Raw genomic sequence first — 24,458 nt, 5'->3', positions numbered from 1 at the left:
GTAGGAAGCTTCCCAACATCCTTGGTGGTGAAGACTAAAGTCTATTATGCCAGCACTCTATCTTTGGTCAACAGGTTAGGGCAAGCAGACACTTTTAAGTGAATACTAATAGGGTTCAGTGGAATAAGAATAAGTCGGAAGTATTAGGAGCTCTTCCCTAAGATCAAGTGACTGACCTTTAAGATAATATCCAGTCTCAATCATCATGATAGGGGGAATTTGAGGAAGCTGTTAAATCATCTGTCACTCATGGCTACAAAAAACAACCCCAAATGCTAAGGTGCATGAATGTCTCTAGTAGCTTTTTTCAGAAAAGGAAAGAACATCAAATCAGATTGACTCAGCAATAACTTATTTCCAGAATTTTACTAAACAACTAAGGGAAACATGCATTAATACTCTATATCTCATGCACCGTTCTCTGCATGGGGCCACTAAACTTGGGAATTCAATTAATAATTACACTCATCTTATTAAAGACCATTTAACTTTTAACCTAATTTTTTTATTTCTATATTTTATAAATCAGAAAAGAGGAAACAGCAGTGAATGTCCTGGAATGGCAATTTGCCCCCTTCCAACGTTTTAAAAAGGTCAGATATCTATGAATAGGCACAAAAGAGAAAACCACTCACTGCTTTTAAATAGTACACATATCCCCAACTGCCCTTTGTAATGAATTAGCCATCATCTCCATGTAATAAAACAGCTTAAAATAAAGGTTTAAGAACACTCTAATAAAATCTAAACAGAAGGAAATTGGATTTGCATGTTTTGCTCATGTTCAACATAAATGCTTCCCATTAAGAAATTTGTGCTTTTATTGTGATAAAATGTTAGTACAGGTAACCTGTTAAAATACATTTCATGATTGGGCTCTGAAGGAAAAGCATACTTGTGACAAATAAAATGTCCACAAGAAATAGTGCTCCAATAACACTACACTACAGCTGCAGGCTCATTTATCACCTGTGAATTTTAGACTTAAAATGAACAGGAAAACATAAGCGGTTTTGCTTTTTTTAATTCCAGTGTGTACCATACTGCCCTATTCCTGGCAGTCTTTTTACCTCTCTAACATTTGTAATACATCTTTTCTAGATAAGCTATGTAGATAACTGAGCATACTTGAAGAAATGGTTTAATTATAAGATATTGTGTTGTACTCAGGTCAAATGGACTGTATGCATTTCAGTTTCATGTATTCCATTGTCATTCCTTGGCTTTAGTCAAATATCCATCACCTTCCATGGGGATTCAGATTTTAGTTGCCAGAGGAGACAGAACTGAAGTTTAATTAAAAAGGCTACTATGTCAATCCTTAGAATCGAGGCATTATCTAGTGAGTTAGTGAAGTGAATGCTGAAGGAGATATACTGTACACAGTTAAAAAAGGGTTAATTGATATAGCACTAAGGGACTAGACCATTTCTGGAGTCACAGAATGGGGTTCCTTCACCCTGGATTCTCACTGCAAACAATCCTTATGCATTCCAATTGCAAGTTCATCACTAGGTGTTTTATTTACAATGTGCTTTATAAATATTTGCTCTCCACAGCATAAATAAGTATTTCCCCCAAATCTTTATCTATTGCAAACACACAGGACAGAAGAGAAAAGATCGCTCCTTTGTGAGATCCCGGGCTTCTCTAAGGCCCTGTCTACACTGGCAAGTTTCTGTGCAGTAAAGCAGCTTTCTGCGCTGTAACTCCCAAAGTGTACATACTGCCAAGCCACTTAGTGCCCAGAAACTGTGAAGTTGTAGCGCTCTAAAAAACCCACCCCAACGAGAGGCGTAGAGCTTTCTGCACCGGGGCTACAGTGCTGCGGTGCCACTGTAGACACCGTGGCGATTACAGCACTGCAATTGACCTCTGGGAGGTGTCCCACAATGTCTGTTCTCACCTCTCACTCTATTGCCTTGCCCTCAGGTGATCAACTGTCCACCCCACCCCATACATTCCTTTGCAAATTTGAAAGTCCCCTTCCTGTTTGCTCGGTGATGCATGCAGTGGTCTCAGCATATCTTTCCAGGTGGCCATGCCTGCTCCACACACCAGGCGATCCCCTTGGAGGAATGCCGAGCTTCTGGACTTCATCAGCATTTGGGAAGAGGAGGCTGTCCAGTCCCAGCTGCACTCTAGCCATAGGAATTATGATACCTATGGACAGATTTCATGATGCATGATAGAAAGGCGCCATGACTGGGACACACTGCAGTGTAAAAGCAAAGGAGCTGCAGAATGCCTACCACAAGGCATGGGAGGCAAACCGCCGCTTCAGTGCTGCGCCCACGAGCTGCCGGTTCTATAAAGAGCTGGACGCAATACTCAGTGGCGACCCCACGTCCACTGCGAAGGCCCCTGTGGATACTTCGTTGGCTCGCGTGCCAAGGGTGGACCGAGCCAGGAGGAGGAAATCTTGGACAAAGAGGGGGAAGGGGACTCAGAGGCAGAGGATGACTTGCAGGCCAGAGATGCATCAGTCAGGAGCTCTTTTCCACCATGGAGGAGCCTAACCAGTCACAGCAATCAGATCTTGGCGAAGCGCAAACAGGAGAGGAGGCCCCTGGTAAGTGGATCTGATTTTGGGAATTGCTGAAGCGAGTTGTTGGGGGCAGGAGGGTTGGAGAAAGCAGGCTTGTCTTCCACTCCATGCCTAGTCTAAGTGGCGGAACAGGTTGTTGATAGACTCCCTCACTTCATAGGAATCTCCCTCAGAGATCTCCAAGAAATTCTCATGGAGATACTGGGCAATCCGCTGCCACAGGTTCCTTGGCAGAGCTGCTTTGTTTCTTGCCCCATTAATGGTAACTTTCCCATGACTTTTCCCCTATTCTTCTCATCCAGATACTTTACTTTCTGGTTGTTTTGTTTGCCATCATGGGGGAAACCATTGCTGCACACAGGTGAGCCACATCGGGGCCAGGGCGGAAGCCGCAGGCTTGAAGAAGATCCTCCCTTGATTCCCTGCTCACCCTCAGCAGCGAGATACACCTCTACCCCGATATAACGTGACCCGATATAACATGAATTCAGATATAACATGGTAAAACAGCGCTCGGGGGGGGGGGGCTGCGCACTCCGGCGGATCAAAGCAAGTTCGATATAACACAGTTTCACCTATAATGCAGTAAGATTTTTTGGCTCCCAAGGACAGCGTTCTATCGGGGTAAAGGTGTATCTTCCATAATGATCACCGCCTGTGGAAAGTGTGGGGACAGGAATGATTATCAGTCCCCCCCTACAGTGCTGGCTCTACCCAAGAGCAACATGCCCAGTGAACAGCAGGGATCGGGAAGAGTGATTTACCCTGCCCCTGTGGCTACTCACCATTTTGGGGGTCTTGTGGCTCATGTGTGCTTGCCTGGGGTCAGCCAGTTAGTGACAGGTGTGTGAGTACTGGCTGTGTTTTAAAGCACTGAATCAGTGTTGTCAGTGTTGCAAACAATACTGCTTCTGTAAAATGTTGCATTTAAACTTCACAGAGATGACCTTGGGAGCCCAGCCTCCCTCTTTGTTATCAGCGGCAGAAGGGCTGCGCAGAATTAGAAAGTGGCCAAGGAGAACTAAGGAAGACTTTCTCCGTGAGGTTATGATGCACTCTGCTGCTGAGAAACAGGAATTGAAGGAGTGGCAGGATAGCGAGAAGAGGGACCAAAAGGAGAACGCAACACACCAGAAAGAAGCCACAGCTCTTAAATGTTATGGAGGACCAAGTGGACACGCTTCAGGCGATACTAGCTCTTCAAGCCAAGTAGCTCCATGCCTGCCCTCCCCTGAAGCTGCTGTCGCAAAACTCTTTCCCATGCACCCCCCGACACACACTGACAACACACTCTTATCAACCTCCTGGCTCCACTCTTCACTGGCAGCATTCCACTCCTCCCTCCTCACAGTCCAGCACTGTGAAGTCCCACTACCCACTGCACTCAACACCCATCCGTCTGCAGTTTGGCCCTGCTGAAGTACAGCACCTGCTGCATTGTACTCCAAAGGAGAAGGTTGGGTATGAGCCCTAGACATACACAAATCTGTAGCCATCCCAGGACCACTCCTGCTCTTGAGACCTTCCCTTCCCTTCCCCCATCCTCCTCCCTGCTGATGAATTTTTTTGTTGGAGTCTCTACTCTAGTTGTTGTCTTTTAAAAAAAGAATTGTGTTTGTTTGAAAGCAATCTTTATTTTATTACGTGAAAGTAAAAGGAGCACTGCAAAGCAACCTACAATTATGTTAAGGCCCCTTCTTGCACCATGTGCACCGATCACCTCCTAGCATTACAAGCACTGCAGTTCCGAGCATAGAACAAATATTAGTGGCTTTCAGCTTCAAATTGCTGCCTCAAGGCATCCCACGCTATGCCCCTCTAATAGCCCTGGTCTCTAGCTATTCAAACTCAGCCTCCAGATGTTGAGCCTCTGCGGTCCAGCCCTGAGTGAAGCTTTCACCCTTCTAGCACGCAGCTATAAGCATAGGAATATTGTCATCAGCCATGTCCAGCTTCCCATACAGGCATTGCCAGCAAGCTTTTAAACGGCCAAATGCACACTCAACAGTCATTCTGCACTTGCTCAGCCTGTTGTTGAACCGCTCCTTGCTGCTGTCAAATTGCCCCGTGTATGGCTTCATAACCCACGGCATTAAGGGGTAGGCGGAGTCTCCCAGGATCACAATGGGCATTTTGACTTCCCCTACAGTGATCTTCTGGTCCAGGAAGAAAGTTCCCTGCTTGCAGCTTCTTGAACAGGCCAGTGTTCCAAAAGATGTGTGCATCATGCACCTTTCTGGACCAGCCTGCGTTAATGTCTGTGAAACGCCCACGGTGATTCACAAGTGCCTGGAGAACCATTGAGAAATACCCCTTGCGATTAAGGTACTCTATGGCTAGGTGGTCTGGTGCCAGAATTGGAATGTGCATGCTATCTAGCGCCCCTCCGCAGTTAGGGAAGCCCATTTGTTCAAAGCCATCCACAATGTCATGCACGTTGCTGAGAGCCACCGTCTTTTGGAGCAGGATGTGATTAATGGCCCAGTCGACTTTTTCACTCCAAACTGGTTACCGACGATTGGTAGCAGTCTGGAGTAGCCAGCTTCCACAGTGCAATCACCATGTGCTTCACTAGCGATAGGGCAGCTCTCATTCTCGTGTCCTTGCACGCAGGGTTGGGGCGAGCTCATCACACAGTCCCATGAATGTAGCTTTCCTCACGTGAAAGTTCTGCAGCCACTGCTCGTCATCCCAGACATGCATCACGATGTGATCCCACCACTCAGTGCCACAAGCAATCTTCTCACATAGCTACTATACGTGGCAAGATCAATGTCGTACTCCTCTTGCCTTTGCAGTTTAAGGAATAACTCTACTGCCACTCGTGACATGTTGGTCAGAGCAAGCAGCATACTGGTCAACAGTTCGGGACCCATTCCTGCAGCTCAAAAGAGGCAGGGCAATACACAAACTGTTGAAAGATGGTGCTAAATGCGGACAGAAGCACAGGGATTTCTGGGATGCGAAGCAATGCATCATGGGGCATTGTGACTGGACCCAGGATGTCCTGCAACCCCCTCCGCCTTCTCACAAATCTTAGTGGCAAAAGAGAAAGAGGTGCTCTGTGGGATAACTGCCCAGCATACACCGCTCCGAATACCGCTGCAAGTGCCGCAAGCGTGAACACACTATTGCGCAGGCAGCTGTCAGTGTGAACACACAACAGCTGTTTTCTTCTGTGCTCTCTGACCAGCGCTGTAACTGCCAGTGCTGTAACTTTGCCAGTGTAGACGTGCCCTAACCCTTCCTTCCAGCTTTCTCTACTCACTGCTGTCTCATGCTGCCACTCTTTCAACTGTTTCCAGTTGATGAGCAGAATCACCCAATTAATTAGCTGATCACTTAGTACTTAAACTATTACCTCATCAAAAGTAACTACCTGTGTGGTTACTTCCAAAGGGCACATAGTGGTGAGTCAGCCTTACTCACACTCACAATTACCTGGATTTAGAGAGACAAGCTGGTTGAGGTAATATCTTTTACTGGACCAAATTCTGTTGGTGTGAGAGGCAAGCTTTCAAGCTTCCACCACAATTACCTAAATTGAAACATATGAAAAACCTTCCTATTTAAGGACCTCATCCTTCTCCAATTAAAATAAATGGGAGACTTTCAAGTAATTTCAATGGTCTTTGGCTTGGGTCCTAAGTGCATCTGGTTCTTAAGAAAAGTATCTAATGTAAATGACCTAGAACAATAAAAAGATTATTGGAACAATCGCAGGGACATGCTGCTATTCCTGTATTGTGCTCTTAGTCCACCATAATCAAATAGCATTTGACTTGGCAGAACAAGTCAAGATTGGATGTCCTTTCTAAAAGATAGATTTTACATCAATCAATCTGGTTTCACTGAATTAGTGGGTGATGTGGCCTATATTATGAAGGAGGTCAGACTAGGTGATAATGATTGTGGCCTTAAAATCTATGAATATCTATAAGAGGCTATGAGACGTCACTCCTATGCCAAGAACATGTAGATAACACTAAACATATATTTTCCTCACCATCAATCCATTTTCTGCACAAGATGTCTCAATGCCTGGAAAAAATCAGTGGATGGACAAAGAGAACTTAGCTCATACTCTTCAAAGAAACTTGACAATACTCTAACAACTGACCACACACCATGAAAGATGGAAAAACTTAGTGGCTATACTGGACTCCTCACTATTCTTGATACACAGATGGTTACAGTTGCGTGGATTGCCTTTTATCTTAAGATGGCTAGGAAAGCACAACTTTTCCTCTCTAAGGACCCAGTCACTCTAAGGACCCAAGTTTTTATCATTGTACCAGAGACCCTATACAACTATGGTATGGAGGCTGCTGCTGGGGTAGAATGCACAGCCAATCACCCAAGCAACTAAGCTGTCTCGGGCATGGACTGCCTTTTTGTCCTGTATTTGTATCTTTTTGTCCTATATTTGTACACTGCTTAGCACAATGGGTCCTAGTCCATAAGTGGGGCTCCTAAGTGCTATGTTAATAAAATAAAATAAAATAAAATACTAAAAACTGAAGTGTTGGGTTCCTGTGGGAGCCAGCTTGGAGAGACTATATGAACAGACAAAATGAGGCTACCAAGTGTCTACACTGGAGCCTCTGTGGCAAGTTTGCATTTTAAAGAACCGTGCAGTGTTACAAGCACCAAATTGAAAGCACGCTTGAGGAGGCTAAGATTCTAAGGGATCTGGCAATTGTCACATTGCAGGCAAATGGGATCGATAGTTGTAAAAAGAAGACAAACAACGCCATATGAATTGAGGTGCCAAACCAGCAGACAGAAACATAAAAATGAAAAAAGAAGAGAAGATAGTGAAGTATGAAAGTGAAACTATTATGAAAACTAGAACAAAAACAATCCCAGTGATTACTGGAACACTTGGTGTGAACCTTAAGGGTATGAATGAGATCTCAAGAACATGACAGGAGTGCAAGACATCACAACCGGTGACCTCCAGAAGACAGCACTCTCAGGCAGAGCAGAATTTTAAGGAAAGTCAAAGGAAAACAAGTGAACTTGAACAACTAAAATGCTGGAATTCTGCAGAGGTTTAAACAAAATATCTGATTACCACCCAAACCTACAGAGTTGATTCGTGGTCAGAATTTATTGGTGACTCCTGGAGATAAATGTTAAACAGTAGCTTTTCCCTTTTATGCTTAAATATCTTGTATGTTATGGAGGGTATTTGTTTAAAACAAAACAAAACATCCCTATGTGTAATACTGAGAAATAATAATAAGATGATGATTGATTGATGGATGATGATGAGAGCACAACACACTAGTTTCCCACAAATTCCAGTGTCTCCTAATTTGTTTCCTGACTGAATTCAAAATCTTAGTCTTGGTCTTAATCCAAAAAAATCTTCAATGAATTGATGTCATGAATATCTTAAATAGATTTGTGTCCAACAGGGACAATGCACCTGAAGACACACAGAATATGACTCTTAGGGTACCTGCAATAAAAAAACCTGTGTCACCAAATCTCAGAGCCTGGGTCAGGTAACTCAGGTTAGCAGTGTTCAGGCTGCAGGGCTAAAAACAACAGTGTAAATATAAGGCTCTGAGGACACCATCTACACTGGTATTTTATAGCCTCACACCCTGAGCCCTGTGACCCTAAGTCAGCTGACTCAGGCCAGCTGTGACCATGTCCAAGGGTCTTTTATTGCAGTGGAGACAAATCCTTAGATACTGAGGACCGAGTGTTGTGCAGCAAGTGACACCAACTTTGGAACTGTGTGCCAGTAGAGTTTAGACTACAGTCATAATAAAAGCCCATGGTTTTGATAAACGCTTGTTCCAGCAATGACTACCCTCACACATACATTAATTGAAACCCTAATAGTGGAAGGTGAAGTTAGTTAATGGCCACACCTGTGGGGTTTATTTCAAAAACAATGCAGGCCCTCCCTCAGAGGTTACAGCCTTGTAGGCATTTCTCCTGAGAACCAACACTCTCTTCAGAGGATGTCCATGATTGGAATGTAGGCAGTCATGCCTAGCAGTTGGAGCAGGAGTCAGGCCTCATGGCTAGCGCAGGAGTTGGTAGCCAGGAATCAGAACCCAGGGTCAGAACCAAAGTTGGGAGCAAAATGGAAGAGCTAAAGGTCCGAGTTGAAGTCAGGTGGGGTAGCCAATCAGGAAGCCCATTACCAATTACCTTTTTACATAATGTTGTCAGTGCTTAGAGACGAAGGTAAAGGTCACCTAAAAAATATATTAAATTTAGATTAGCTGATCCCATCCAAACATTAGGGGTTGAACTTTTATGGATCTATTGTCTTTTATTTTGGTATATTCACATTGGTGTAAGGAAGTCTCTGCAATTCTTCACTTACTCCTTAAACCTGATTAAATTAGATTAACATATAAGCCCCTAACAAAAGCCCTCCTCTTCCCTCCACCTCTGCTTACTCTCTTCCCATTCTCTGCAAGGGGGAAGTCAGCTTACCCTCCCTTTCCCTTTGAATAGGAATGACATTTGGCAGAATGTAAATTGCAGGCACTTGAAAGAATCGGGGGGGCACTATCTAGTGCTTGTATCTAATAACATATCCTCTTCTTACTGAAATTAAGGAGATTTTCAACCTTAGGAAAAGCTAAATGTTTCCCATTTTACTGGTGTCTGAAATATCTAGTTTTAAAATAATAGCTCAAAAAATCTTCCTTTTCATTACAGAGTAGTATTTTTCAAACTTAGAAAGTAAGTAAAAATATCCCTTTCATTAGCAAAAGGCTGACAACTTTAAAGGCATCTAATTAATCCCAGGTCACTCTTGTAAATGGAATGTTTCCACTTCAATAGGTTTTAGCTACTAAAATGTTTAAAATAAATAAATAGTCCCCTGTGTAAAATTTCAGAGCTCAGTATCACCAAGTGAGCTCTCATTAACAGCTAAGAGCTGAACAACAAACAGCTGAACACCTCTGATTAGGAGTCGTTTCTCTTGCTCACAATCTGTATATTCATTTGACAGACGAATTAAAAATTCAGTTCTAACAGGTTTTCCACTTACGTTTCAGAGAGATTAAAAACATGTTGAGGATCTCCATTTTGGATGAGGTATCTTACTGGGTCACCCTCTCGATCAGTGGCCTTCAGAAAAACAATCAAAATAATATGTTATAGTCATAGATGCTAAAAAAGCTGGTTAGTGCTGTTCAATCTAGATGCTGTAAAATTAAACTTCAAAATCGACCCATTGAAGTATTAAGTATCTTTTCAAGAGGAATCAGTGCTCACTGTTTCCATTTTATCAGCTATGGCTGTATGTGCAGTATTCACTATGCAGTTGCATCACATCAATATTCTGAACACATACAAAAAAAATTTATTTTAAATATACACTTTCAAATTATTACCACCAGTATGAACAAGGAGCATATAAAATTTATGATTTATTTAAGTACTTATGTTTTCTATTATTTTTAAAGGCTGTGCAAATATATTCTGATTGGACCAAATCCTGACATTTCCTTGACAACCCTCAGGGAGGGACTTTTCCCCTATTCTTCTCATCCAGATACTTTACTTTCTGGTTGTTTTGTTTGCCATCTTTCTCAATCCTTTTGCTGACCCTCACCCCTGAATCACAACCCTTCTGACTTTTCTTTCGGGTTCCTGGGGCATCCCGGAAGATCAAGATGAGAACCAGGAAGTGTGCTAATAACAATACTTTCAAAAAATAATTTTACAATAATAATTGTCCATGCCGTTGTTACCTTCCCTGGGAAAATTTTAATGCCCTAAAAAACGACGTTTGAAACAACTGATTTGATATTTAGATTAACCAAACTGCTCTTGCAATTGTACCCATGAACCTGAACTTCACATGTTGAGTGGCTGTTTTAAGAAGAAAAACAACAAGAAACTTGACGTGTGAATTCTTGGAATTTGCAAACCAAGCACATACCAGAAGATAACTACTGAATAAGCTCTGCAAACTGCACAAATACTTTTCTCTCAAAAACTGTCCAAGCAAACTTGAAACAATGTTGACATTAATAAACATCTCTCGTAACTGGTTTAAAAATAGAAGATAGTTTACATAATTGACAAGATTTTAGTGTAAGTTAGGAAGAATACAAATGCTGTGAAAGGCCAAAAGAATTTAATTCTATTTTCTACATCCGCATAATAGTTTTTTTTTTTAAAACTAATATATAGTCTGCAAAGGTTAGTAACTAATGTTATTAGTAGGCCTATTAGTTGGAAGAGACCTCAGAAGGTCATCTAGTCCAATCCCCTGCTCAAAGCCGACCAACACCAACTAAATCATCCCAGCCAAGGCTTTGTCAAGCCGGGCCTTAAAAACCTCTAAAGATGGAGATTCCACCACCTCCTTAGGTAACCCATTTCAGTGCTTCACCACCCTCCTAGTGAAATACTGTTTCCTGATATCCAACCTAGACTCCCTCCACCCATGCCGCAACGTGAAACCATTGCTTCTTGTTTTGTCATCTGCCACCACTGAGAACAGCTGAGCTCCATCCTCTTTGGAACCCCCCTTCAGGTAGTTGAAGGCTGCTATCAAATCCCCCCTCAACTGGTAACTGGTGATGGGCCGCAGTGGGGTCCAACCTTTTAAGCCTGAGGGCCAAACATTATTTTAAAAAGTTCAAGAGGCCACAATCAATCTTTTGAGGCAGTACAAACCAAGCAGATACACAGTTTCCCTGCTGGTGATTCCTCTGGCATGGGGGAATCTCCATCAGGTATAGAGCTAACAGAGTCGGCTTCTAAATATTCTTCTCAAAGCCCTTGGCACAAGGTATGAGTTGGCTTTTGGGTGAGGAAGTGGCTGCATTTCCTTGTGTTCTGGCAATCCCAAGATGGCATATGATCTCTGATGGGCTACAGACATTTGACACAAGTTAGATCCGCTCTTGAGCCCCTCGGCTCCACCAGTTTTGCCACATTTGACTGCCCAAAGCGTAAGTATCTTTACACTTTTTTCCATGCTGCCCTTTTTGTATAAAGCAGCAATCACAGACTGCTCTGTAAGCCTATACCCTCTCCTCTTTCAAATATCTCTTCAAGAGAATAATTGGTTGGGAATTTTTTGACAATTTTTTGGGGTCAAAAAATGATGATCAGTCAAAATGAAATCTGTTTGATGAAACTATAATTAAGAAAGGTTTCTCAGGTCCAAGAAGTTAAAAAAAAACAATAAGGGAGAGACCCCAGAATAGCATATAGCCAAGTGGGTAGGGCATTAACTCTGCCTAATTGAGATGGAGGACTTCAGTATGGGTCTCCCACATCCCAGGTGAGGGCTCTAATCACCATGTTGTTGGCTATTTAGGGATGGGTCTCTCTCAAACACCCCTGTTGGAGTTCTTTCACTTTGCATAAATAATTACAGTTCTCTCCACTGAAACTGTCCTCTTCCTTTCCAAGTGTAACAGTCTCTTTCCCATACTCATCCGCCTTAATCTGTCTGCTGCCTTTGACACTCTTGAGCAACAGTTTCATTTTAATGTTCTCTTTTTTTTTTTTTTTGGACTTCTATGTTTCTGCCCTTTCCTGGTTTTTTGCCTGTTTTGATTACTGCTTCTTCAACCTTAGCTCTGATGGATCCACTTCCTTCTCTTTCACTTTGTTCGGTGTTCCCAGAGGTCTATCCTTTGTCTCCTCTACACTCATCTCCATGTCAGGGAGCTGGACAATAAAATTGCATTTTTTTAAACAAAAAATGGGGAAAAATTATCGGACAAAAATTGTTGTGGAAAACCCCATATTTTTAAGAAGCTGTAATATTCAATTAATTTCCATGGTCTCCAACATCATTTTTATATTGATGAGTCTTAAATCTCTCTCTCTACACACCTAACATCTTTCCCTCTGTCTGGCATCACATCTCTTAACTGTCACTGTTTTTCTGTTATTTTTCAGAACCCTTTATGTTTCCCTCTCACTTTCTCCATCATAGTTGACAAATTCACTATCCTGACTGTCGATCAAATTTGCAACATTGGCAGCTTTTTTCCCCCTTCTCTTCTTGAATCCAGACTCTCACACACAAGAAACAAAGACACTCTCCCTTTCCCCAATAACTTGGAAATGCACTTATCACTGATTTGGCAGGTTCGTATGTGCTTCTTTAAAATGCACAAGTAATAGCAAAATAAATTATGTATGATCTTAATCAATTAAATTCAAATAAGTACATCATGTAAAAACACAAAGAAAACCGAAGACTCACAACCCAATAAAAATCACCTCTCTCTAAATTTGGATCAGCTGATTAAATAAAATTGTATTTTGACACCTGTATATTTCAAGATCAATTAAATGCACCCATTTTGCCACCCCTAGAGAATTACTGCCTGCTTGTAGAGCACACCTCAGTAAGATGGTAATTGCTCTATTCCTGTTTATCCAAATCTCAAGAAAATGATAACATTTGCATACTTAAGCTTTAATCAACAATGGCTGGCAGAATGTGAAGTAATAAACAGCTTCTAGGCATGCAATAAAAGCAGTCTTATTTACCAAATAACACAGTGGGGATTATTTATTGCTGCGTTACTTAAGGTAATCTTGATTGTTGCTATTAAAATACCAGTTGAAATCAACTGGGTACATTTTAAAATATGTGGAATTAGCATACAAAATAAATTGGACTTTCCTTCATCTGTGTGTTAATAGAAGGAACTGACAATTAGAATATCCAATAAAGTGAATTTTTAAGTGTATGTAGCTATTGGGTATATTTGAAATATCGTGGATTACTTATTAGGAGTTTAAATACATTGCAAGGCCTTAGGAGTCACACAGTTCAGAAAAAAATTAAAGAACCTGCTCTCAAAAGAAAATGGTCTTTCCTGGCTATTGTCCTCATAATCTTGTGCCAAAAATTAACAAAAGTGAATTAAATGAACAAGGATTTAAAATGTGTTTTTTTGTTTCCAATACTTCTCACTTCCATCCTACCAAACAAAACAAGGTCTCAATCATACAAACAATTATGCACGTGCTTGACCTTTAAAATCACAAGCAGTCTCCTTGATCTCAATGTAAATGACACATGTTCAAGACAGACAGACTTTGGACAAATTTTATTAGATATATTAGTGATTTAACCATTAAATATTTTGCTTAAATATTGCAATATCTTATTTGAATTTAATAATAAAATAATGTATTACACATATGCCATGCTGTGTGTCAGGATATACATTATACAATACAAAGTTATAATTTGAATGTATATTATAATAAGGTGTTTTTTAAAATTTTCAAAGCACTGTTCTTTAATAATTAGAATGTTTTATGTTCTTTTCAAAATATCCTTAGCGATAATATCTGGGGATCTCTGCTACGAAATGGGAGTGTGGCCATGGCTAGCTACACCACCGAAATGCTCCCCTTCATAGCTGACCAAGTCACTGAGAAGGGATTCAAGGACCATGACTCTTTCATGCCCCCTTTGGCCTGGCTAATGTCACCCTCTCTACAAATGTAATTTAGGCCTGACATGTTTTCCTAAAGATAATTTTAACTAGATTAAATATACACTTGTTTTAAGTACAAAACTTGATATTACAATGCAACATTTACAAACAAATATTGAAAATTAATTTGGAATCTTTGGGAAAAGGGCAATGCTCATTTCAACACTCTATTTACTTTTCCAAAACTGTGTTTTCATTATCCAATATCCTAAAACTAGCTAAGGTTTGCTACTTACAAGATGGCCTGAGCCTCAAGGATTGCATATTCCTGCATTAGAGCAACTGCCAGTTTAATGCCTATTCCTGATTCAGCCTGCTGCTGGCTCCCTTTTTTCAATGCTTTCAGAGACAACTAGCTTATGATTGGCTATGAAAATTATCCAAAAGAGCTGGGCTGTGTAATTCTAAAACACACTACAGGCAGTAAAAGTGTGCCAAAAGGTAAATTTCAGTGTTGGGCTAAATTATTTGTCCTCTCTCAGTGTGGGTGTTTGTGTCTGTTTAACCATCCATAATTATGCTAATCTTTTGTCAGTGGTTCAGCACACTATTTAACAGAAAGTTTCCCCATGCATCTGCATGAATCAGACTCAGTTAAAGTTCCTCTATTTCATTCTGGTTTAGATAATTTGTTTTCAATAAATTTACTGAAAATGGCAAACATACAGAGCCATAGCCTCTGATGGGTATCGTAGCTCCATTCAGTGGTGCTCTATTGAATTATGCTATTTATACCAGCTGATGATCTAGTCCACTATCTCTGATTCTATTCCTTGGAGCATCTGCATTCTGCTGAGGTAACCAGACTATGGTATGTGGGCCTCATTTACTACAGACTGAGTTTCGGGTCAAAATTGGCCAAGCAATGCTAGTAGGACTGTCAATTAATTGCAGTTACGGCATGTGATTAAAGCAAAACAAATTAATTAGATTAAAATTATACTTGTGATTAATCGCAGATTTCATCATACTGTTAAACAATAATAGAATAGCAATTAAAATTTATTATAAATATTTGAATGTTTTTCTACATTTTCAAATATATTGATTTCAATTACAACATAGAATACAAAGTGTACAGTGCTCACTTTTTATTATTATCTTTATTACAAATATTTGCACTGTAAAAATGATAAACAAAAGAAATACTATTTTTCAATTCACCTCATACAAGTCCACTCAGTCCTACTTCTTGTTCAACCAATTGGTAAGGCAAAAAAGTTTGTTTACATTTATGGTAGATAATGCTGCCCGCTTCTTATTTACAATATCACCTGAAAGTAAGAACAGGTGTTCGCATGGCATTGCTGCTGCTGGGGTTGCAAGATATTTACAAGTCAGATATGAAAACATTCTTATGTCCCTTCACAGTTTGACTTGTAGGCTCTTAAATTTTACTTTGTTTTGTTTTTGAGTGCAGTTATATAAAATAATAATAATTCTACATTTGTAAGTTGCACTTTCACGATAAAGAGATTGTACTACAGTACTTGTCTGAAAATGAGCACTGTATATTTTGTATTCTATGTTGTAATTGAAATAAATATATTTGAAAAATGAAGAAAAAACATCAAAAATATTTATAATAAATTTAAATTGGTAATCTATTGTTGTTTAACAGTGTGATTAAAACTGCAATTAATCATGACAATTTTTTAAACCTCACGATTAATTGCAATTCTTTTAATAGTTTGACAGCCCTAAATGCTATCTCTCTTACTATTTTGCACTACTGAGTTTTAGTTACCCAATGACAACAGTTAGCACAAACTCCATTTGGGATAAAAACATTCAGGCTAGGTTTTTTAAATGAGCCTAAGAGAATTAGTTGCCTAAATCCAATTGGGATAGGGATGCCTATTTCTTTTAGGCATCTTTAAAAACTCCAGCCCAGATTTATTGAAAAACCCATGGTTTTGTGCTGCATTTATTACAAGGGCCTGATTCTACAATAGCATAAAAATAGCAAACTGAGAAGAGAACCAGGCTCAAAGTGAGTATATTATAATGATTTCACATACTGTATTCTATCTACACACACAATAAGGCTACATCCACACTATGAGCTAGAGGTGTGATTCCCAGCTCACATACACATACACATGCCTACTGGGTTGAGGCAGGTTTGCACTTGGCACAGCTAAGCCATGCTGCTGCTTCCTCTGCCTGTGCTGCTAGTGGCTATATGACTATTTCTATTTGCGCTAGGTCTCACTGAGGTAGTATATGTGTACGCAAGCTGGGAATCACACCCACAGCTCACAGTGTAGACATAGCCTATATGTAGTGATACAACATAAAACAATTTTTGGAGTCACGTAAGGAACTGCAGGACCACAAGGAATTGCATTTTACATGAATCTTGGACCACCTCAGCTGTACCCTACCCACTAATCCATCTACTCCATTGCTAACTTCGGAGCACCTTCAAATAGCAGCAATTTAAAACACACACACACACACACACACACACACACACACACTTCCTTCTTCCTTCCCTAAATGTGGAATTACCTCCCAAAATCACATGCCTCAGAGGTAAAGCCCTTTTCCACTGACTGCTCAGGACCAGAAATAGGAATTTTAAACCACTAGAAAGAGAGCAGATTCTCAGCTTCCTATCGGGAAAAGCTTGTTGATTCTGGGCATAGTAGGTCCTGAGTTATGAGACATCAGAGGACTCTAACTGGGACATTGAACATTTTGCCTCTGGGTCACTGGTTCAAATCAAGCTCCAGTCAGCAGTGACTGAAAGTAATTACACAACTGAATAGTCATAATACATGTGAAATAATGAGCTGTTAGTGTCAGTGAACTTCATAGTGGGCAGATACAATAAACACAACTGGCCTCCTTTTTGGCAGTATCAGCAGAGAGGCTAAGGAATCAATGGACACAGAAATGGACACATTTCTGTTGAGACTAGTGTTGAGACTAGTGAATCATTAAAGGGAAGTTTGCATAACCACTGTAACTGCCTGGTGGATAAATACAAGCCCTTCAATATCCAGGGCTTTCATGCTGACAACCTACACAAATATTAAATTCAATGAAAAGTTTAAATATAATCTATTATTCTTTATCACACTTCTGAGCAGAAGGCTGGTTAAAAGCTATGCATGAATATATTTTGGTATGATGGAAATCTGAAATGTTACAAAAATGCCAAGTCAGCATTTTCTTATGCGCTATGTCTTTGTTACGAAATAGATTTTAATCCTCGCTTTGACCTCTACAGGAGGAGGACAGGACCCTGAGCATCACACATGTAAACAGAAGTAGCTGTGTAAAGGCTTACACTGAAGTATTCTGTACCTGCAGGTTTAACAAAATGGCACCAATTCTCATGGCCTCACTGATTTCAAGACTGTACATCAGCTGGGGAAAGCGGGGAGGGCTCTGATTGTTTGGAGGAAGTACCTCAATGTAAACAGTAGTGATGGAGCTCCTGCAACGACAGAAAAAGAACCAAATCCAAGTAAAATCAGTTTAAAGCAGAATGGCAATATAACCTACAATTCCTATATCTATGGACTGTCTTCCCTAATCCTGTAGGTCACACAACCTGTCTCTCCTGCTCAAAACCCTTCTTCAAGTCATACCTCTTCCTGCATTGTCTCAGAAATGACCCAGACTCCCATCTCAACCTATCAAAATCTTAAATATTTTTAAAAGGAACTAACTTGGTGTGTGCTTTGAAAAAATGAGCCCCCAAATCCCTGAGTCGTACTATGTCTTTTCTGACACAGTGTCAAATTCTGATACACTAATGCATGCTCCTCCATTGGGGGAAATCCTTGACTGGTGAAAGCCAGCTATGTGTCTTCAGAGATAGAAGACAGGGATGCCTGGAGGAGGGAACAGGGCTGGAACACAGAGCACTCTAGGTTATGTGCCTCCAAATTAACACTGAGCACCAAAATAGCCCACAGCAACTCCAGGATAGAGAGAATGGGAAAAGTGTCTTAGAGGTACCTTTCTCTTACATCTCAGTACAACTGAAGATCTAGCCTACACACTTTACTATACTACCAACGTCTACAATATCTCCAGAACCATAAAGCTGTGCCTCGTTATCAGAAAACATGTCACCTAGTAAGCAATCATTATACAGCAGGTTATTATTATTATTATTTAATTTTTGTATTACTGTCGTGCCTAGGAGTCCCAGTCATGAACCAGTATGACATTTTCCTCTGCATAAACTAATGGACAGTCTTTAAATCTCCATTTTCTTTAGGGGGCTGAAGTAAAAGAAATCATGATTTGACAAACAAATATGTCTAAAACTGCTGTGAAGAAATCTGAACATGTACATTTTCCAGAGGATATAAAATATGAATAGTTTAAAAATCTACTAAAAGGTACAAAGAAATATGAATTTGAAATCACTTTTTGTCAACTGAAGATAAGTTTAGTTAAATACAATAAAATACACATCACTAACCAATACTTTGTTAATTAGCTGTACAGGTTTCTGATACTGTACATGCTTGTTCTTGCTATATTACAAACACTAATTTATTTTTAGGTGTAAAGTTAGAAAATGTTCATGTTGATAAAAATGTTCAGGTTGCTTATATCATGCCAGACATTAGCTAAATGTTCCACACCCTCCCTACATAGTTCTCCCAGTGCACATCATCCTTAGGTACCTGAGCAGCCACTATCCACACTGTGTGATTGTTTAGCAACATGGGAAAATGTTCTCTAGGGAGTAGCTGCCAAACTTAGTTTCTTCTATAAACTAAAGAGATGAAAGTCTAGTGATTTAAGTGTAATAGTGAAATTTAAGTGAAAACAAAGCAAATTAAGCATCAATCACAATTTAAACAAAAGTACAAAATCTCCATTAGAGTGCATGATATATACCTACAACACATAAATCACTGGGTGGTTACAGGCTATCATCTCCATGAATGTTTCAGAAGCTCTAATCTGAAGATTATTGACACAATGAATATAAATGGCTCTGATTTAGTTAAGAAGAGGCAGAACATTTAAAAAGGAAAAAAAGCAGACTCTAAACTTCATTAGGCAAAAGTCACTTTTTAAAATTTCGCTACTTCTTCATGTATTCTAAAATATGTCCCCAATCTCACTAATCTATTCTATGAACTAATGCTCTGGACACTTACATTATAAAATCTAAATGTTATTACATTGTTGGATTAAAAAATCCAATAACTAAATGTTCAAAAATGAGTGCAATGGATGAGCCCATAAAAATCCATTGTACCATAGGCAACTGCATATTTACTTGGAAAATAACTCATTTGCACACACAAATGGTCACTTAGGACCTTTGTTACCTGTATGTGATATGCATAGGTAAATATTTGTTTGTACAAAAATTCAGGTGTTTATGGTGTACATTTTGCTTCCTCTGTTGAATATTCGACCCTAAAGTCTTTTTCTCTTCTTTTACATGGTTCTTTAATGTCCTAATAATGACCACACTAATATAAATTAAGTCTAGTTTAAAAAAAATGTGGGGTATTTTGCTCCTACATGAGGCCTTCAATATTTAGCAAATTTTCTTCAACACTTTAAGGTAAGGTCAAAGAAGTGAAATAATGGCAACCCGTAAAATAGAAAGTATCACTATAATATTATATGACTACTATTTTATTATTCCCAGTCCATTAGTGAAGTGCTCTCCACTTGTAGCCATTTAGTTTATAAGAGTACATAAAGGCCATATAAGCTGTTGGGAGAAAAGTATTATAGTATATAAAGTGAAAAGATACAGACCTGAGACTTTCCCACACTTTAAACATGATGGATGTACTATACACAACGTGGAAAGATGAAAATGTGATTTTCTGTACTGGGAAAACACTTCAGAACAGAGATCAGAACTAAGACCTAAACTTTGTCAAATTTTGGATCTGAAACTGAAAATACCAAATATCCTGAAAATTCCAGATCAAATATTGTCAGTTCACATACATGTATACGGTTGAATTGTAACTTTCATGTTGCAGTTCCACCAGTGGTATTGGGAATTGTAGCACCTTTAAGGGGTATAGCTTTCCAGACAGGAAGGCTGTGGGAAGGACACTGCAGAAGGCCATGTTCTGTTTTGCAGATGCAGTTGGAATTGGTGACTGAACAAAGCAGGTCTCTTTCAAGAACCTTTGGGGGCATGAAGCATACCCATGTGCAGCCCCCCAGCACAGGTATAAATAGCAGTGTAGCCGGCGAGGCACAACTCAAATGAGTTGAGTAAAGACTTGCCTGAAGGGCATGGGTATGCACAAAAGTACACACTCCACTCACCCAAGCTGTGCCTCCCTATCAACCCTACTACTTTTAGCAGCATAGCATCCCACTGGCTCCCTGCTGCTGGAGCAATTCCCCACCACAGGAAGACTCCAGCAGTGGGGAAAGGCTGGAGCAGCTCCCCACTGCAGGGAAAAACTCAAGAGGTTGGGAGGCAATGGGGAAAGGATCCACTAGCTCCCCGCTGCTGGAGCCTTCCCTCGCCATAGGGAAAGACTCTTGCATCAGGAAAAAGCTCCGGCGGGCAGTGAGGGGGGGGGGGAAGAAGAGGTTCCCTGCTGCATCCCCACTGCTGAAACCTTCCTGTTGCCAGTCTTTCAGCAATATGTAGCTACACATTGCAGGGTGGACATAGCTTGCTTTTCACTGCAGCATGTTGCTACACACACTACATGCTGCTGCCAGTGGTGTAGACATAGTCTAAGGCTGAAGAGACAATTTTGCAGTTTTGGGGGACTAACCTAGTCTCTATTAAGAGATCAGATTGTGATTAGAATCCAGAACAAAAAACTCAAGAGACTACTGGGAGATCCAGAATTAACTCTTGACAAGGCAATTAGAATTTGCCAAGCAGTGGAAGCCACCCAATCCAGACATAACCTTATTGAGGATGGAGAGTATTATGACACTGTTGTCTCGACTGAGAATCCAACTACCACAAGAAAAGAGACCTGAGACAGAAAGGCACATGGTGCTCATAGAATCAAGCAAGAACAGCACAAGGAATTGCACATGCTGTGATGACAAGCACAAGCCTGGTCGTGAACAGACGTACGAGAAAAGAGCAAGAAATGCAGCAGATTACATCACTGTGCAATAGTTTAGAAGCACCAACAGAGTATGCACAGCATGGACAGAGAGGATGATGACAGCAACACCATCTCAGTGGATTTTTTCATAGGAGAAGTGGGCACTATTTCCAGCAGAAGATGGATTTTCAACCTGAAATCAAATGGGACATTTATTAATTTTAACTGGACATTGTATACAAACTAATGTGTTGCCAGAAACAGTGTTTTTAGCACTAAAAGAAAAGTCACAGATAGCGAAAAGTAAGCAGATAAAAGCCAGGGCTAATAGTGGTGGTCTTATCCCCACTAAAAGGTTACATAAACTAGATATATGGATAAATAACAAATGTGTAGAAAATATAACATTTGTAATAGTACCAGGGAAAAGACAGCCCATGATTGGGTTAAAACCGTGTCAAGCCCTTGGTCTGATCAAGAGGGTGTAATCATCAGAGAAGTAGGGGAACAAAACAATCGAGGAAGAATTTGAGGATGGGATACGGATGTACTCAGAATACAAAATAGAGATGAAAGAGCCCAATTGTCCCACAACGCATACCTCGAGGAAAGTTTCCTTTGCCCTAAGGGAGAGGCTAAAAGAGGAGCTAGATAGGGTCATTGGTCTGGGAATCAGAGTGAGTACAATAACCAACAGAGTGGGTATACTAACTGATCATTGTAGGGGGAAAAAACACAGAACCTACTGACTTAAATTCATATATAAAAAGGAAACATTTCCTACTAGCTACCAGGGGAGAAAAGTTGACAGATGTGGCTGATGCCAAATATTTTTCAATTCTGGATGTGTCAGCAGAGTTCTGGCAGACGCTCTGCAGAAAAAACATGCACATGTTCATGCACATTCAACCTACCCCTTTTAGGGACACAGTTTGGGGTCTGTTCACCACCTGAGATATTTCATAGGAAAACAACAATTTTTGACAGTATAGAGGGTGCTAAAGTTTATGCAGATGATGTTTTGATCAGGGGAAAAGCAGTAGAAGAGCATGACCAGAGGTTTTGGGCAACCCTGGAAAGAGCACGAGGTGCTGCGTCAAAGCCAAACAAACACAAATGTAAATTCCATGTAATGGAAAATATATCCATGGGAGAACTTAACACCGCAAGGCGTGCAGGGAGAGCACAGTAAGGCAGAGGCATGCCTGCCTCAACAGATAAGGAAGGTAAACAAAGATCCCTTGGAATGGTGAACTGGGGAAATTCATGCCTAATCTAGCTGTCCAAACCAGCAACCTGAGAGCACCAGTGTGCAAAAATGTCTAATGAGCTCGGGATGCAAATCTTAATAAAGCGTTAGAAAAACTGAAGGAGTTAGCTAAAGAGACCCTAGTCCTGAGGTACCATGACAGTAAGAGTAAAACTAAGTTGAGCATGTATGCCTCCAAGAAGGGTATTAGCACATTCCTCTTACAGCAGTATGGTCAAAACTGGAGACCAGTAGCTTGTGTGTCATTGGCACTAACAAAAACGGAGTGTTGATATACGCTGAAATAGAGGAGTAGGCTTTCACTTAAGTCCATGGGTGTAAGAAGTTTAATGTCTATATTTATGGGAGGCCATGAATCACTTATTACTATTGCCAAAAGGGGGAACTGAAGCAGGTCCCAGCCCAGGGTCCTGTGTAAGTCAACACCTGAGTAGGTGATCTCCCATCAGGGAGTCTACGTCCACTGCCCTGAACTACTTCCTACTGCAGTCCCTTCCATTTGGGGAATGACCCTGTGATGGGGTGGCTGTCCCTCACTGGCAGAACAGGGATTAAAAGCAACCCTAGGGAAGCTGTGCCAGAGGCAGACAATTAAAAAGTGGCTGAGAGGAGTGGTCAATCATGGCCCAGCAGGCTCATATAAGAAGGGCAGGCAGAGCACAGAGTTCAGTAACTGACTGGAATTTGAGGGGAGAAGACCAGGCTCCTAGCAGGGTGAAGAAGCCCCAGCACTTGGGACAATTCGATGCTGCAAACAGCGACTGGGGAGCTAGAGAGAGCTCCTGGCTGGCTGCTAGGGCCTGCAGGCTGAGGCCCTGAAGTAAGGGGAGAAGAGGGTGCTGGAGCTGCATGGGAAGTGGCCCTGGGACAATGGACTGCAGTTGCCATTGAGGGAAGTGGCTGGGTGGAGACTGCAGGTCCCCCAGAAGGGGAGACCATGGAGTGTGGCTCAGCTGGAGAGAAGTGTCATGAAGAGGACACCACAGTGATGTTGGTCCAGGAGCAGAAGTGAGGGCAAGCGAGACACCATCAGAAGAGGGTGCAGAGCTATTTCCCAAGACAGCCAGTAGGAGGTGCCACAATGGTGAGTCATGCCCCGTCACAGGCCCCTACAGTCCAAGTTGCTGTGGTGGCTTCTCTCTAGTAGTGACCTCTTGTGGACCCTGGGTAGCATCCTGTTGTGGTCCCAGATTTTTCTGGGTAAGGCAGTAAGTTTGGTGGGCTTGGAATCCCCACAAGGTCTCCATGCTTCAGTCACCTGAGCTCCTAGGCCTCTTTCTCAGTCTCCTTTGGCCAGGAAGACAGTGCTTGCTTCCTGATGGCTTACTCAGATGGCAGATTGGTGATCCTTCCCCTCAGGTAGGGAGGCAGCTAGCTCCTGCCTCTTCACCAATCAGCCATGAACTGAGCTGGGTTATCTCCTCCTCCTTCCACTCTCCAGGCCTGGCATTAGCTGCAGCTATAACAGGACAGGGCTAGCTGAACCTGAAGGCTCTCTCTAACTCCTTCTGTTCTGGTAGGTGGATTCTCTGCTTCATCACATTCAGACATGTAACCATTAGTCCCCATTATTGCCAATCCAATGGGATGGTGGAAAGTAATGTTAAAATAATGAAGCCGCTACTGAAAAAGGCTGCAGAATCTTATCTGTACTTAGTACTGTTAAACTATAGGCGGGCACCGGCAAAACACAATTTGTCACTTGCATTCATTCATTTTAACAGATCTCTGAGAACTAGAATACCTGTAATGTTAGATGCTGATGTCAGAGGAACTGGGGATTTGCGGAAGTATAAAGAGGCAGATAAAGCTCAACAAAAAGAGCAGTAAGATTTGGAGTCCTAAGAGCAGCAATCACTTCACGAACATCAATAGTGTACATCTATGATAATAATCAATGGTTGCAAACAACATAGATGTCATATAAAATTGTCATCCCAGCTGAACATTTACTGTGGTGGAATAGATGATGCCTTCTACTGTTTCGACTAGGGAGGGAAATAATAGGCATCAAGTTTGGTTACTTTGCCTGAGAATGTCTCAGTTAGGCAACAACAGGGCCGGTGCTACCATTTAGGCAAACTAGGTGGTTGCCTAGGGCACCAAGATTTGGGGGCGCCAAAAAGCAGTGCCCC

At 41.1% G+C, this 24,458-nt stretch overlaps 1 protein-coding gene across 1 annotated transcript in view; it reads right to left on the bottom strand.

The window, feature by feature from the left end:
- The window catches only part of PCDH15 (protocadherin related 15), a 698,694-nt gene that overhangs the window by 282,734 nt on the left and 391,502 nt on the right, over positions 1 to 24,458 (bottom strand). The window contains exons 14-15 of the mRNA XM_034775466.1: positions 17,335 to 17,467; positions 9,579 to 9,658 (exon numbers count right to left, since the gene is read on the bottom strand). Of these exons, the coding sequence (XP_034631357.1) occupies positions 9,579 to 9,658; positions 17,335 to 17,467 (213 nt within the window). The remainder of the gene's footprint in view (positions 1 to 9,578; positions 9,659 to 17,334; positions 17,468 to 24,458) is intronic.

The sequence above is a fragment of the Trachemys scripta genome, chromosome 7, assembly GCF_013100865.1.
Source record: "Trachemys scripta elegans isolate TJP31775 chromosome 7, CAS_Tse_1.0, whole genome shotgun sequence".
Taxonomy (NCBI): domain Eukaryota; kingdom Metazoa; phylum Chordata; order Testudines; family Emydidae; genus Trachemys; species Trachemys scripta.
This window is presented reverse-complemented; position numbering and strand designations above follow the sequence as displayed.